This window comes from Leptinotarsa decemlineata, unplaced genomic scaffold (assembly GCF_025532065.1).
Source record: "Leptinotarsa decemlineata unplaced genomic scaffold, Ldec_3_MD MMD2_tig00026307_RagTag_RagTag, whole genome shotgun sequence".
NCBI classification, from domain to species: Eukaryota; Metazoa; Arthropoda; class Insecta; order Coleoptera; family Chrysomelidae; genus Leptinotarsa; species Leptinotarsa decemlineata.
The window spans coordinates 6,974,851-6,989,744 of record NW_027412681.1 but is presented as its reverse complement, the minus strand read 5'-3'; the positions used below and the strand labels follow the sequence as shown (position 1 = coordinate 6,989,744).

The 14,894-nt window shown below is 34.2% G+C and overlaps 2 protein-coding genes across 8 annotated transcripts in view; both read right to left on the bottom strand.

The window, feature by feature from the left end:
* The window catches only part of LOC111510245 (protein 4.1 homolog), a 51,437-nt gene extending 50,118 nt beyond the window's left edge, over positions 1-1,319 (bottom strand). For 3 of the 5 annotated variants that reach the window (XM_074181215.1, XM_074181213.1, XM_074181218.1), the window contains exon 1: positions 1,054-1,319. The gene's annotated coding sequence lies outside the window, so the exon portion shown is untranslated. Of the gene's footprint in view, positions 1-952; positions 972-1,053 lie in introns of those variants that run through there. The other 2 variants (XM_074181217.1, XM_074181216.1) reach the window with 2 other exon arrangements.
* Positions 1,320-3,083: 1,764 nt separating this feature from the next.
* Coq3 (ubiquinone biosynthesis protein COQ3, mitochondrial) lies at positions 3,084-13,683 on the bottom strand. Of its 3 annotated transcripts, none has more exons than XM_023166149.2 (5): positions 13,564-13,683; positions 12,521-12,578; positions 12,238-12,470; positions 4,309-4,719; positions 3,084-3,335 (listed from the first exon to the last, which is right to left on the bottom strand). In XM_023166149.2, exons 2-5 carry the CDS (start codon positions 12,559-12,561, stop codon positions 3,202-3,204), a joined length of 819 nt encoding a protein of 272 aa, XP_023021917.2. In that variant the 5' UTR covers positions 12,562-12,578; positions 13,564-13,683; the 3' UTR covers positions 3,084-3,201. The 3 variants fall into 3 exon arrangements, with proteins under 3 accessions (XP_023021917.2, XP_023021919.2, XP_023021918.2); XM_023166151.2 differs by having other exon boundaries at positions 12,238-12,462; positions 13,564-13,578; XM_023166150.2 differs by lacking the exon at positions 13,564-13,683 and adding an exon at positions 13,498-13,522.
* Between the last annotated feature and the right edge of the window lie 1,211 nt (positions 13,684-14,894).

Here is a 14,894-nt window from a genome sequence, read left to right as displayed (position 1 = left end):
TTTATCGTTGAATTGAAAATAATCAATACCTTTCATATTGACTTGAAAAAAATATGTACTTATTGATTTTCAATTATCTTGTAAAGATCTTATTGATGTTAAAAAATGTCATAATTTAACCTACTTATCTAATTTACTTCCTATTCATACTTCAGAAGTAGACGTAATATTCGAAAAAGTTAAGAGGCTTTTGTCATCTTTTCTGTAAAATTTCAAAACCTTGGTAACATTGTGTAAATTTCATTTATTGGGATTCATAGACCAGTTTGGGACTGCTTTACATGTAACTTTGTGATTTTAGTAGATTTAAATACAGAAATAAATTGTTATTGTTAACATTTTTGGTTTTGGTTGAAAAAAACTTCAAATACCTATACTACCTTTTCCCATAGGTATCAAAATGTTTTCATTAAAAAAATGTGACTTCAAATCACAATAAACCACATTTTACCCTATAATTAAATGTCTCATGTGCCATGAGACATTGGCCTCATTTTTTACTCCTTATGAGAAAATCATTTTATTGATGAATAGGATTTCTAATAAGCCGTCTCAAATGGATCCAGAATGAAATATATAAGACATCAATTAATGTACTACTCAACTTCAGTAACGGTAAATTTCATGACGAGTAACCTAATAGATGAAACATTCTGACATTTGTCCAACAGTGGTTCGATTAATCGACTCACCCTGTATTTATTTAAACGCCTTTTGACCTACATACGAATCAGTTTCAAGAAAAAAAAATGCGATTAACAATCAGGGCACTGGCAAAATCACTCCATTTAAGCGTTATTAATGAGTCAAATAAAGATGCATTTTTCCAATTTTCTACCATAAAAAAATCAATGAATTTCATTTCAAATTCGATTAGTGCGTACAATTTGTGAAAAATGTTCGTTTGTCTATTCTTAGTTTTTGTTTTGTCAATACAAATCGAGTTACGCACCTCAAATTGTTATTGTTTTGGTTATTTTTGGCTTCTAGGTTATAAAGATAGCACAACTTTACCCTTATCTATCTTCCAGCCACACAGAACAAGTAACGTACCTTATCAGAAACAGATGTTATCCATAAATATGATAGTTTTTTATGGAAACGGCACACACATTCACAGCGAACTGGGATGGGCCACGAACCATAAACAACAAACGATCAACAACAGAATCTTCAATCGAACAAGATGATAGCGACACTTGTCTAACCTCTAAATACGTATAAATATTACTTTTTGCGATTGCATTCACAAACTGATGCAGCGACTATAAGAGGTGGAAATCGTCATCGAATTCCAAATAGACTTTTCTCCGGAAATATTTAATCACAGAAGAAATACTTGAATAATAAGCGAACTACTTTTTGGTTGCTGGGCAACTCGGCGTAGGATTACAATATGGGAGAATCGCTATTTAAAATTACGTCACGCATATATAAAGCGATGGAGTCACACCCATGGTCTATTTAAAAGTATTATTTCATTCTAGCTTTATCATATACGAACCTGTCGTTTATTGAAATTCCTCAATACTTACTTTCAAATATGAAATGTAATAATAAATTCTAACAGGTCCCTGTCAGAAAAATATTTAATTCCTACGATTTGTTCCTATTTAAAGTTCATTTAAAATTTAAACTAACGCGATAAATATAACTATTTAAACTATGAACAATAAGGATTGGTTTATTCAAAGTCTCTACATTACTATCATTATTACTCAATATTTCAATTATTTGTTTTTTAAGGGAATCATAATGAAAAAATGCAAAAGCATAATATACCGAAGTATTTAGGGTGTGCTCCAAAAGTCACCAGAAACATGGTCAGGTGTCAGGTAATTCGTAAATCATTTCTGAAGAGATGCATATAAGAATGATGACGTATTGAACATATTTACCTGAAAGATGGTCAATCAAATGTCCAAGTACCCTCAAGTTTTCTAGGAAGCAGAAGCAGTGAAATTTGATAGATTTCACTACTTGATCGACAACTGCTATAGGTTTAAATATTCGAACATAGAAGAGCACTGAGTTTGTTGTCATATTTATCATTTCATGTTATTTATATGTTCGTGGATATTTTGTTATATATATATATTTTTATAAGTGGAGGTTTTGTTATTGGACTTCATATTGATAACAAATGAAGAAACAAGAGCCATAGAAAAAAGAAATGTTAAAAAAGAAATCAAAACTTTCGAAATGTCATGTTCGTAACACACGACAACAGTAGAATATATTCAAGTATGTAACAATGTGAGATTTCCACTGATTGATCAGTTCACAAAACCGCAAGACGTGTTTAGTTATACAATAGCGTCCTCAAACCTTTTAAAACGCTTGAGGGAGCTATTGTATAGCGAAAGATGTGTTAGGGTTTACTAAACTGCCTTGAATAAGTAAACTTGAATGAGATATGGATTTTCATTAAGTACCGGCCAATTCTATCACATAAGAAGCAATGACGAACTGGTTATTAAAGAGAGAACTCTGACTTCAACAACTGAAAGAAGATGACAAAAATTAACAATTTGACTTCTTCTTCTCTTTTTTATAATATTTGCTTTCCTTTCGGTGCAGTAGACTTTACATCACTAATAAACTTCCGATACGTCAAGATGTTTTACGTGTTGCCCATTTTCATTGACGTTGATTTATTTGTAACGGCTTTTTTCGAGTAATTTTGTTTTTAAAATTTTTGATAGTTGTTTGTCATTAGTAAAAATAAAGTTTATATTATGAAAATTTGTAATATTATCATGAAGTGTTTTTAATTTTCATCAAAGATCAGTGTGTTCAAAATAGTATAGCTTATACGAAATGTTTGTGTAACGTAATTTTGAGTGTATGTGTGTAGTTCCAATATTTTTGACAGAGGTCATAGTGATAGATAAAGAATGTACCTTTCTTTTGACAACGAAGATTATCATCAATCTAGCACTCTCATCTGTTTAACATCTACGAACGACAACTCTCAAGGCGGGCTAAGAATTAAAGAGGTATTACCATTAACCGTGCGATTCCTAACACACTATGTAGTATAGTTAACTATAATAATAGAAAAAATAAAAATATTCTTGAAGGATTTTTTAAAGATATTTTTTATTACCGGAGAATGTATCGGTATAAAGTATCACTTCGTTTCAGATTACAATACTTATCTGAAACAAATATGAATGCACAAATCCTTTATTACTTCAATCAATCACAATCTTCTACTTTCTCAAGTTTGGTTGCTTGCAGAGCAAAGTTGACAGATGTATTAGAGCACCAGTGCCATGTATTTGTGACAACATTGTAGAACATCCCATGTACAAGTTCTGTTCTGCAATTATCTGAAAAAAAAAATAGTACACCAGTTCTAATATTTGCTGAACCAAGATGTACAAATGTTTATTTCATCTTGAAGCAACATATATCATGCTTCACACAATTGAGGTCAGCTGTTATGGGTGAACTTGAAATGACGGGTACAATGAGATATACATATCATGTAAGCTTAAGTCACACAACTATTATAGTGAGGATCACAATGATAGTGAGTCATGATACGATGAACTAATCCCGACAGTGAGGAATTCCAGCCATTCTCTAGTAAGCTACTTGGAGTATTGGTAAATGAGCTATTTGGAGTATTGAGTCCGCATTCATTTCATCAGCATTCAACACAACCCTTGAATTGTTTAACGATCATTCCTCTTTTTCAAATGAGGTTCCTACTTGTGTCAGTTCTGGAAAAGTCGATTGGATAATAATGTGCCTTCATTAGCATGGTTTGTATTGATTCCATCACGTTTTGCAATCATATGAAAGTCATTTATATACATTATGAAAGAAAGGGGTCCTGGGCCACTAAACCCGTGAAGCGGAGAGAGGGAAGAGGGGATAGGTGAAAGCATTCGAATGACCTTTAAATGGTGATAGGAATAGTCGTCTTCACCCGAAGACGATTGTTATATTTGAAACGTCGGAAAGTAACTTGGTTTGAAATCTTTGTTCAATTTTTAATTTTTTGCTTATCATTTCACGGTTTATTGCTCAATATAATTGTTATTTTTAGCTATTCATTTTAATTGTTCTTTCAGAGAACAATATTAGATATTGGAAGTCGTAACTAGTAAAATTCAATTGTTTTATCTTCGTTTTCATTTTCAAAAGAACGCTATATAGAAGTATGTATTGCATCGCATATTTCATTGATGATGCATATAAAATCTTTTATTGCTCCAACTGTAACTACGGATTTCATCATATCCAAATACATTCTTGTATGAATAAAGAGTGGTGCTTTTTGAAACCGATACTCACTATCTTCCAACAGCCTCTGCAACTCATGTGGCTTGATGAACTTCTCGTACTGGTGCGTACCTTTCGGTACTAACCTCGCTACGTCCTCGGCCAAAAAGACCGCGACAAAATCAGCCAACCTAGTCTTGCTCAATGTCGTCACAAATATCGACCCATTCGGCTTCAAACACTTCGCGCAAGCCTCGATGAAAGCACTCTTCTGCGAAACGTGTTCTATTATTTCCGAGGCTACGACAGCATCGTACTTTTCTGCGTTGCCCAAAGCATGATCCTCTATGGAGCTGGTGAGGTAATTTATGTCGAGGTGGTTCAGATCGGCGTGCGATCTGGCTACTGTTACTATCTCCAAGTTGGCGTCGATTCCTGTAATGATGCCGCCCAGTCGAGCCAGTGGTTCTGATAATATTCCACCTATAAAAAAAGATGCACCCGTGAATGTGGCGATATCACATCTGCCCAAATCTGTTTTTCCTTCAACCCACTGTCGCCCCTACGAACGACAATCCTCACATGTTGAAACTTGTGAGAACTAAGAATTAACAAGGTCTTAACTTTCAACACGCGATTCCTAACACGGGGAAATTATGGAATAATTTTGTGACATGTGTTAGGTTGTTTCCAAAGTTTTGCCCATTTTAATGAGTATACTTTAAACTGTAATATCTCAGTGGATACTTATTCAATTTAATCGAAATAGGCGTCATTTGAATCAGTGCACTTTTGTCAAGGTAACCTAGGCCGATTAATTCCGTCAACATAAAAATTGTGTGCCCAGAATTCGATGAAGTCAACGAAGACCGTTTTTGCCTGTTTCTGATTGGCGCAGGTGAGAGAGTTATTGAAGTGCTTGAAAAAATGGTAGTCGGTTGGCGAGGGGTCTGGGAAGCATGTTGGGTGAGGCAGAACTTTGATGCTCAATTCGTTTAATTCTTGGAAGGTTATTTGTGAAACGTGTGGACGGGTGATGGTTGACCAATGCCGACTGCTGCTGATGCAATTTTTGATACAATTCTTCGATTTCCTCACCATTGTACTTAGGTGTGATGATTTGGTCCGGTTGCAGAAAGTTATAGTGAATCATTTCAGCCGCTGACCACCATACAGTAACCATGTTTTTTATGGGTTTTCGCCTTTGGGAAGTGTCTGGGTGGTTTATCGGTATCCAACCACTGCCCTGAATGTCTCCTATTGTCGTACAGGATCCACTTTTCATCACATGTGACGATCCGATCCAAGGGGATCGTTTTGGTTGCGCAAAAGCCAAGAAGAACAGACCTCGAAACGTGACTACTTCTGTCGATCCATCAAATCGTGGGGCACCCACTTTTCAAGCTTTCCAATACGTTTTAAATGTCATAGATCATCCCAGAAAAAAAGTAACTCCGGCCGCCACTGGTAACCACAAACCAAACGTGACGTAGCTTCCTCCCCTCATGCCCCCTCCCGGGTTGAGTGCCCTGAAGTAAAATCTTCGCCCCACAACTAATTTGCGAGGAAAACCTAATACTCCACTCCATCCACTCCCGCTCTCCGAGGGGTCCTCAACTTACTGATGGGCACTTCAGCAAGATTGACATCTGACCTCTTTTGGTCGAAAGTCAGCCTTTCGGTGCTTACATTTTCTGATCGGTGACGTAGCTAAGAGCGCGGGAATGCCCAATGTTCCCTCCCGCTCGAGAAGCAGCAAGAACTTCGGCGAAAATTCTACGATGTTCGATTACGATATTTAAGCGCACAGTCAAGTGGACGTTACAGTGCGGTACGCGAAGTGATCTGATTGATTGATAATATGTTTATTGTTTAAGAATAAATTCTTGTTACAAACAGAATGTCATAAATAAATATCAATATAAACATGAAGTATAAGATGTGAAGTATAAGTGTATAAAATATAAATGATTAAAATAAAATATAAACTATATATACAAACATATGCAGAGGTTACTTTACAAGAACTAGGACAACGAATAAAAATATAAGTTTCACACACAGTTCAATCGCAGTTTCATCACATTCTAAATCACAGGGCATCGTTAAAATATTCTTGTAGGTCATAATAGGCTTTTAACTTAATAGTTTTGTACATTTATTTCTGAATATAATGAAAGAAGTCTCTTTGATTTCATTGGGAAGTTTATTGTATATCCTGATTCCATTATATATCAACGAGTTGTGAACCAAACATGTTTTTGGAATTGGTAGACTGTTCATTTGTGTGGTATGTGGCTGTAGCTGTACATTCATAGTTCTCCCTATTTTTATGTATAATTGACACGGTTTCAAATATAAATATTGAAATAACCGTAAGGATTCTATGTTCTCGAAAAAGGGGCTAACATGAATCCCGCCATTTCGCTTTACATAAGTATCTGATAGCCCTTTTCTGCAAGACAAAAACCGACTGCATAAGTTGCTTACTGCAAACACCCCAAAAGGGTATACCATACCTTAGATGAGAGTCTATCAAGGCAGCAAATCACCTTCTCTCATCGAATCAGCATGGTTTTACGAATAATCGAAGTACTGAAACAGCTCTATATGACTTCAATGAACACTTAATAACTTCTCTTGACTGCAAATTTCAAATATGCGGTTTGTTCATAGATTTCTCAAAAGCGTTCGATTGTGTAGATCACGAGTTATTACTTTTGAAAATGAATAGACTTGGGGTGCGGGGAATTGCTCACGATTTGATAAAGACATATCTTCAAAATAGGAAACAGCAAGTCATTGTACAAGGTGTGAAAAGTCAATCAATAACAATAAATCAGGGTGTCCCTCAAGGATCCATACTGGGACCACTTTTCTTTTTAATTTATGCTAACGATCTAATAAAGTACCTTCATGATCTTACAATGGTACATATAGTTGCATATGCAGACGACACCAACCTTTTGATTAAAGCAAAAAATCCCATAGTACTTCCAGAATTAACTGAAGTGGTCTATAATAAAGTAATTACATGGGCTACTAAAAACCATCTACCACTCAACATCAACAAAACAGTGTTAATGAAATTCTCATTAGGTAATAGGAATGACCCTCTTAGTATATTTAAATATAACGATCTGGAGGTTACATCTTGCCCAACAACAAAAATACTTGGTCTCACTGTAGATCACAGACTTACGTGGAATCCACATATTGACCTACTCTGCGATAAATTGAAAAAAAATTGCTACGCACTAAGATTCATGCGAAATCACTGCAGCAAGGAAGTTCTGCTCAGCCTGTACTATGCGACCATCAATTCTCATATAAGATACGGAATTCTAAATTGGGGGAAGGGATCTTCTGCACAAAGAGTTTTTATACTCCAAAAATATGCTATCCGAATAATTGATGATCTAGAATGGCAACAGTCATGTAGAGATTCCTTCAAGAAATTGAGAATTCTCACTCTTGCTGGGTTGTATATATATGAATCATGTATTTATGTGTTCAAAAATATATCTTCATTTGAAGCGAATCGAGAAAATCATGGCTACTCAACTCGATCAAAAAATTTTTTGGTAACTGCTGCACATCGGACTGCACTTTTTCAGAAAAGTTATCTATACCTTGGCCCAAAATTTTTCAATAAGTTAGACGGCACAGTGAGAGAATCTCCTAATATTTCGATTTTTAAAGCACGATTGAAAGCCTATCTCATCCAAAAAAACTGCTACACCATCAATGAATTTTTTGCAAACCAATAATTCTTCACTCTAGACGGGCAGCTATTAGTAAACAATTTACCCTCTCATATGTATGTTGACTATAAATGTTATAAATTTGTATTGTAATATATTTATTATGTTTTACACCCCCATTTGTATGTTAGACGGTAAATGTTTTTAAATTTGTATTGTTTTATATTTAATATGTTTTACACTCCATTTTTTTAATTTGTATTGTATTATGTTTATTGTGTTTTACACACTATGGACGTCTTCCTTGTTACTGTGTACTATTTTGTGAAAGAAATTTTATACTTTTTAACGAGAGAAGTTAATAAATATTATTATTATTATTATTATTATTATTATAATACACTACTTTAGCTGCAGCAAACCCCAGTTCCTTTGAGATGTTTCTCAGTGCGAAACATCCTGATGCCAATTTTTTGTTGATGTGTGCAATATGCTGAGAGTATTTTAAATGTTCATCTAAATAAATTCCCAGAAATTTCAAAGTGGAGTTATTTTTTATTGTGTTATTGTCTAGGGGGATATCAGGTATTGCTTGAATGCTAATATATTTGTTTTGCTAGTATTCAATGATAGAAGATTCGAGTCAAACCAATTCTTCACTTTTTTCATGTCTTGGCACATTTTGTTATGCAATCTGTTTTTGTCCTTGCCATGCCACACTAACGTGGTGTCGTCAGCAAATAAGGTAAAGCTTCCTGTAATCGATATGTTGGTCAATTCATTAATGTATAACAGAAACAGTATAGGACCTAACACAGAGCCTTGAGGTACTCCACAATTTATCTCTCCCACGTCCGAGTTAGATGACGTTCTTATAAATTGTTTTCTGTCAGAAAAAATGTAACTGTTATCCCTAAAACCATATTTTATGAGTTTCCGAAGCAATATGCTGTGATTGACACAGTCAAAAGCTTTGGATAAGTCACAAAGCACTGCTGCAGTGGCTTCATCGCTGTTGATTTCATTATACAGCAATTGCAATACTGTTGATATAGCTTCACTTGTACTCTTAAAATTGTGAAAGCCATACTGATGTGTACTCAATATCCCATTACTGGTCAAAAATTCCATTTTTTTTTCTTTTTTTCTAGTAATGCGATAGACATTCAAATAATAGTTGAAGTGTTTGTTGTATTCAAAGTGAAATGAAGTTAAGTTTGATTATTCATTGTAGTTAATTATTGGTGAACCCACGAAGGAAAAACGTAACAATAATAAAAAACCGCATAGGAGCTGACGTCCAGTTCTTCCACCATCCCATGCACCGTTGGTGATGGGTACTAGGGTTCTCAAATCCTCGTCTTGGATTACTGTAGATCGACCACTCCGGAGGTCATCTTCGAGGGTCAAAACTCCGAAACGAAATTTTGCAAACTAACGTCGAACAGTGCGTTTATTAACACTATCATTGCCAAATGCCTGGTTAAATTTTCGGGCTGTTTCAGCAGCGATTTAGTACAATTTGAATTCGTAGAGAAAAATTGGCCGGAAAATCGCTCAACAACCTCACTTAGTAATGAACAGAAAAAAAAACTTAAAATTTGGAAAAAAAAATGAACAGCATCAATGTATGGAGTGCAAAATTCTCTATTGACCAGTATGTATCACGATACAGTAGAATAAATATTTATTGAGATATGGGGCTACAAAAACACAAGACATTGAAACGGACAAAATTTTTGAAACAACCTATTAGTTTGTTTTGGGTGAAATGAGGCTTAGGAATCAGAGTAGAAATCTTTGAACACTTTGAAATTAAATCGTATCATTTAAAAAAAATTACGTCATATCAGCAAAAATAAACTGAGATACGTAGCTCTAAAGATATAATTTTTTTTCATTTTATCTCTGGTTTTTCCATCGGATTTGCATTTGAAATATGAGGATAATTGGTTATAACTTCGAAGTTTTCAAAATGGTCATCAACTGTAAACTTCTCCATTTTGCTGTTGCCAATTCTTCTAACATAGCTTTTTTTTTAAATTTGGTATAAAACTTACCTACCTTTTCATAAATAAATATTTCATGAAGTTACCTTATACAGGATGTTTGTACTATGGAGATATTTTATGCTTTGGAGTGCAGATTTTATCTCATAATTCGTTCAATTGGCTTCAACGGGAAAAAAATCGTTGTTAGCAGCTTTCCTCATATATTGGAAATTGTATAATGCATTTTTGAAAGATGAATGCTCTCGAAAATTATCTAGCTCGTTCCTAAGAAAGATTATATTGAGTGAGTAAACCATTGTAAAATATAAATCAGTCCAGCGTTGTCTGAAGAATTGTTTATAGTATAGCCTTGTTGAGCTCAGCACACATTTTGTTGATATGGATATCCCAATTTAAATTACTGTCCAAGTGGGTGGCTAAATATTTTGTGTTCTTCGCTAACTGATTACATTTGTTGTAATGGAGAATTTCATCAGAACAGATTTTGATGAGTTTGAAATAAGTTAATTTCTCTGGCACAAGGTTCTAAACTCATCTATGATAGATTCAACTATTTGAATCACTTCTTGTTTCCTTGTCTGGTATTAATACCGTTGTATCATCCATAAACAACATAATATGTCCATCAACCAGGAGGTAATTTGGTAAATTATTAAGGAATATGTGAAACGACAGACAACCGAGAACCGATCCTTGAAAAACAATTAGCTTCAGCCATCATTTAAAATTGTTCGGAAATGAATATTTTTCTAATTTGGCAGCCGTAAACTCTGCTAAGATGGAATTATTAAAAAAACATTGACACAACATAATGACCACAATCATTCCTTTGGATATATGTAACTAAGTGATATGAAGCCCTTTCAATTGTCTTATTTTGTCAAAATTCATGCTGGATCACAAACAAGTTATTATTCTCAAAATAGTTTCCCATAATTTTGTCTAATGTGGATATAGAAATTGAACAACACCAAATTATTGAAGAAGGTGATTCATAGACCATCACGTGAACGGTTTTGCAATATTTGTCTGGCATCAAGTGATGTTCAGTCGAAAGCAGCAATGTTACAGTAGTGTAGTATAATAGACGGAGACGGTCAGTGTATGATTACCCGCATTGAATCGTGTATCCTTTGAGCCTGTTTGAAAACCGTTTGACCTATCCAGAGAGTTGTTCATGAGGAAAGTAAATTGCAGTACTATGAGATGTATGATATTTTTGATAATAGGCATAGATGACTTGTCTATCTCACACCAGTGTTTTTCCGCCATATTTAGAACCTCTACAGTGTCAACTCATTCTACAGAGAGCGACTGAAAAGAATGAGAGATCACATGGATTTTGTAGGTAATACATGGAAAAAGTTTTGTCCCAATTGATCAGTCATTGTTAATAAACTTTGCAAAACAAGTGACCAAATTTCAATAGCCCTATAGGATTATGTAGAAAAAACACACATTTGATATAGCGTTACTTGAAAAAAAATTAGACTGCAAGCATTGTCAAATCTTAGAAGTTTTATGTAACTTGTATGGGCAATGGGCAACAAAAAACTGATCTTGTGCAGCTGAACTTTTTCATAATAACTGTTTTCAATGTTAAAAAAAAATAAAGTTTGGCACACAATGTGAATCACTTGACAACATTTTTTTTGCTATTTTTCATCTCGATTCAAGTAAAATGTATGCTAAAGTCAAATTTCCAATAAGTTCCCATTGGATGCGGGTATCACACTTCATGAGGTGTCTAGTTTAAAAACCAGATAAGTTACTCAGTAAATATTACAAGAGAATAAAAAAAATGATAAAATAGCTGTTTTTTTAAATTGAAAAAATATACAATTTTATGGTAGGTATATTATAGAGTAGATATAGTCAATTTACAGGTCTCGGGAAAATATTTTTTTAATTGGAGAAGAAAATTTTTATTAGTTGTAATCATCTCTTGAAAAGTTTTTGGAAACTGACTTACCTGGTTTTAAAACTAGACGACTCATATAGTCTACTCAAAAATGTACCGAGTGGTGATTACACTACAAACAAAAAGCAAAATGAAGTTGATATACATATTTCAGAGATTGTGAAGTGAAACGTCCAAAAATCTAAAGAACATACTTTTCCAACACCAAAATACTGTTTCTCGACGTGTTCTGGTGTGGAAAAAGTGTTTTCTTTAGATTAATTTCATGCCAGGGATTCCAATTCTACCTATAAATTTATGTACAAGGATAATGGAAAATTTCAATTATCGCAAAAAGTAGGCTCTATATCAAATATAGCCTTACCACCACATCCAATATCTAAAATAGAAAGCCCTTCCAAGGGTAACGGACTATCAATACGTTTCTTCTGAACCAAACCAGAATTAACAAGTCCATCCCTGATTAGGGGTACCCTCAATTTGTTCATTGAATGCAAAGCTTTCATTGGTCCGAATTCGTCCCACCATCCTTCTACAAATTTTTGAAACTGCTGTACTTCCTGCTGGTCTACAGTATTGGTAGCAGTCGCTAAAAAACTGAAAGATGATCATCGAGCCAGAGCAGTACAAAATACTGAATCCTTTACCGTATGCAGTTTTTCCTGGCTGTGATAGATCTTGTTAGCATCGCTATGTATCTCTATTCTGAAAATAACAGAAACAAGTTGAAAACAAATGATAATGTGTAACCAAAAGTTATGTAACTACACGTTTTTTATGATCTGTTCTCATTATTACAATTAAATAACAGAAATTACAGAATTTTCAATAGACACATATACCAGCAAATAAATGAATTGAGTGTATACGATTCGTTTATTCGCTAGTATATGCGTCTGTGAGGACATTCTCAAAAATATTGGGATATAGAGAAAAAGTGTGAGTGTAGAAATGCTAAAAGGAAGATTAGCGAATGAACAGATGGAAGTTCGTCATGATTTCATCATACAAAGTGTCCTGACTGTGTTGTTCTCTCAGGTTTAGTTGACAAAATAGTAGTTTTGGGAAATGATGAATTCCTCTTTTTTGTGATGGAATTATCTAATACTTAGTGAAAATCGATAACATATTCAAGTAACACTCTAATGTGAGATTTTCATTGAACAATTTTTAAAACCATAACATGTGCTTCGCTTCCTCATGACTACCTCAGGCGTTTATATTGACCGAGTCAGAATGAACACACATAAATTCTACTTTCAAATCAGAGAGACATCTGATTTTTCTCTCGATGGGAGAGTTCACCAAGAAAGCCCCTGCTGTGTGGATACGAAAATCTTCGTTTTACTGATCCTGCTGAAGTTGACGCCTGATTTCAAAATTAGGCTACTGGCAGAGTAGCTCTTTCTTGTCTTTCAGAACGGAAACATCTATTAATTTTGAATGTTTTCATTTATATTTGTACTTCTTTCAAAATACATCTTCCTTCCTTATGTATGTTCCATGAGAAAAAAAAAGCCATATTCTCTATCCCCTTATTAAAAATATATTGGGTTAATTCCTAGATGACAAATCATTTGAACGGCACGTTATTTTGGATTCCTGGCAAAAAGCTAAAGCTAACCCAATGTACGTAATTCAGGTTGGCATAAATATTTTAATTTGACAGTACACCATAATATTCGCTTACCAATTACGACTCCAATAAAATAAATTCAAATTTCAAATCCTCTAGCACTAACATAACCACACTTTTTTGACTTGACGTAATTATAGCACAGAATAGTAAGCAATTGTTTACTATTCTGTGATTAAAGTAACAGAAAAAGTGACATGCCTGAATTTTGGTGTTTTCCCAGATTTTCTTACAGCAAAATGTATTTCTGATGCACTGTTTGGAACTTTTGGTGTAGTAATGAATATTACTGGAGTTTTTTCCCAAACACCAAATCGTTATTTTCAACACCGCGACACGTGTTTCAATCACAAAGTGATCATCTTCAAGAGGAAGATTAATCTTCTAAGTGTTATTATTGTATTTCCTGAACAGGTATTTTCCTAATTTTGTAATTTTTTTGAGAAACAACAACTGAAGAACTCTTAAAAATAACATACAGTGCATTCCAGTTAAATAGAGCCATTCTGACATTGACATTGAGAACGTAAAAAGACTGCGAAACAACTTTAGTTTTCAAGGAACGTAAAAATCAACCACTTGACAACTTCCCTTCCCGTAACAACCCATATGTTAAAAACTACATATATAAAGTATTTCAAATCTGTATTAAACATTACAAAGATAAGCAGTGTCAGAAAAAAATAAAACACTTTTTTCAATTTGTATTCAATTTAGAACTATGAAGTGAACTCAAAACACAAAAATTCACTTCATTAAATGAACTGAGTACCATTAACTTGCTTACAATTTTATAAACGAGCTGATGTGCCCCTCTTGCATTCTGAAGAATATCAGGTGGTAGTAGCCTACATCAGCTGGTAATTTCTTTCCGTATCATAGTTGGCTGCTTCTCATAGAATTTTTATTTCAATGATCCCCATAGAAAAAAGTCTAGTGGAGTCGAATCAGGTGAACTGCATGGCGATTCAATCGACTCACGAAGCTATTATCGAGGAACTGTTGCCCTGATGCTACACAATGAGAGAAAAACCACCCCATTTCGCTATAGAATATCTGACTGGATGGTATTCTTGTTAATGCTCAAACATTCCCAATCTTATAATTGATCAACGATTTGAATAATATGTGTCCATATAATTCGTTCATACTTTGTAATGGTCATCAATTCAATGACCTGTTTTTCGCTAGGCTAGACTGTACCTACACGCAGCTCAATCGCTCGTCGAATAATTGCAAATCGGTAGTTTTATGAGGAAATAGTGCGATTAACATGTCTGAAAAAGAAGAAGGTGACATCGATTAGGACGGTTGAATCTGATGAAAGTCATAGAAGAGGAGGAAAACAAAATAAGACTAGATATAAAGCAAGAAATCAAAAATTA

Coding starts and splice junctions, on each gene's coding strand:
- Coq3 (XM_023166149.2), bottom strand. CDS start 12,561: ATGCTAACAAGATCTATCACAGCCAGGAAAAACTGCATACG. Junction 4,720..12,237: donor TTTAGATATTGGATGTGGTG/GTAAGGCTATAT, acceptor CTTTTTTTATAG/GTGGAATATTATCAGAACCA. Junction 3,336..4,308: donor GCAGAGGCTGTTGGAAGATA/GTGAGTATCGGT, acceptor TTTTTTTTTCAG/ATAATTGCAGAACAGAACTT.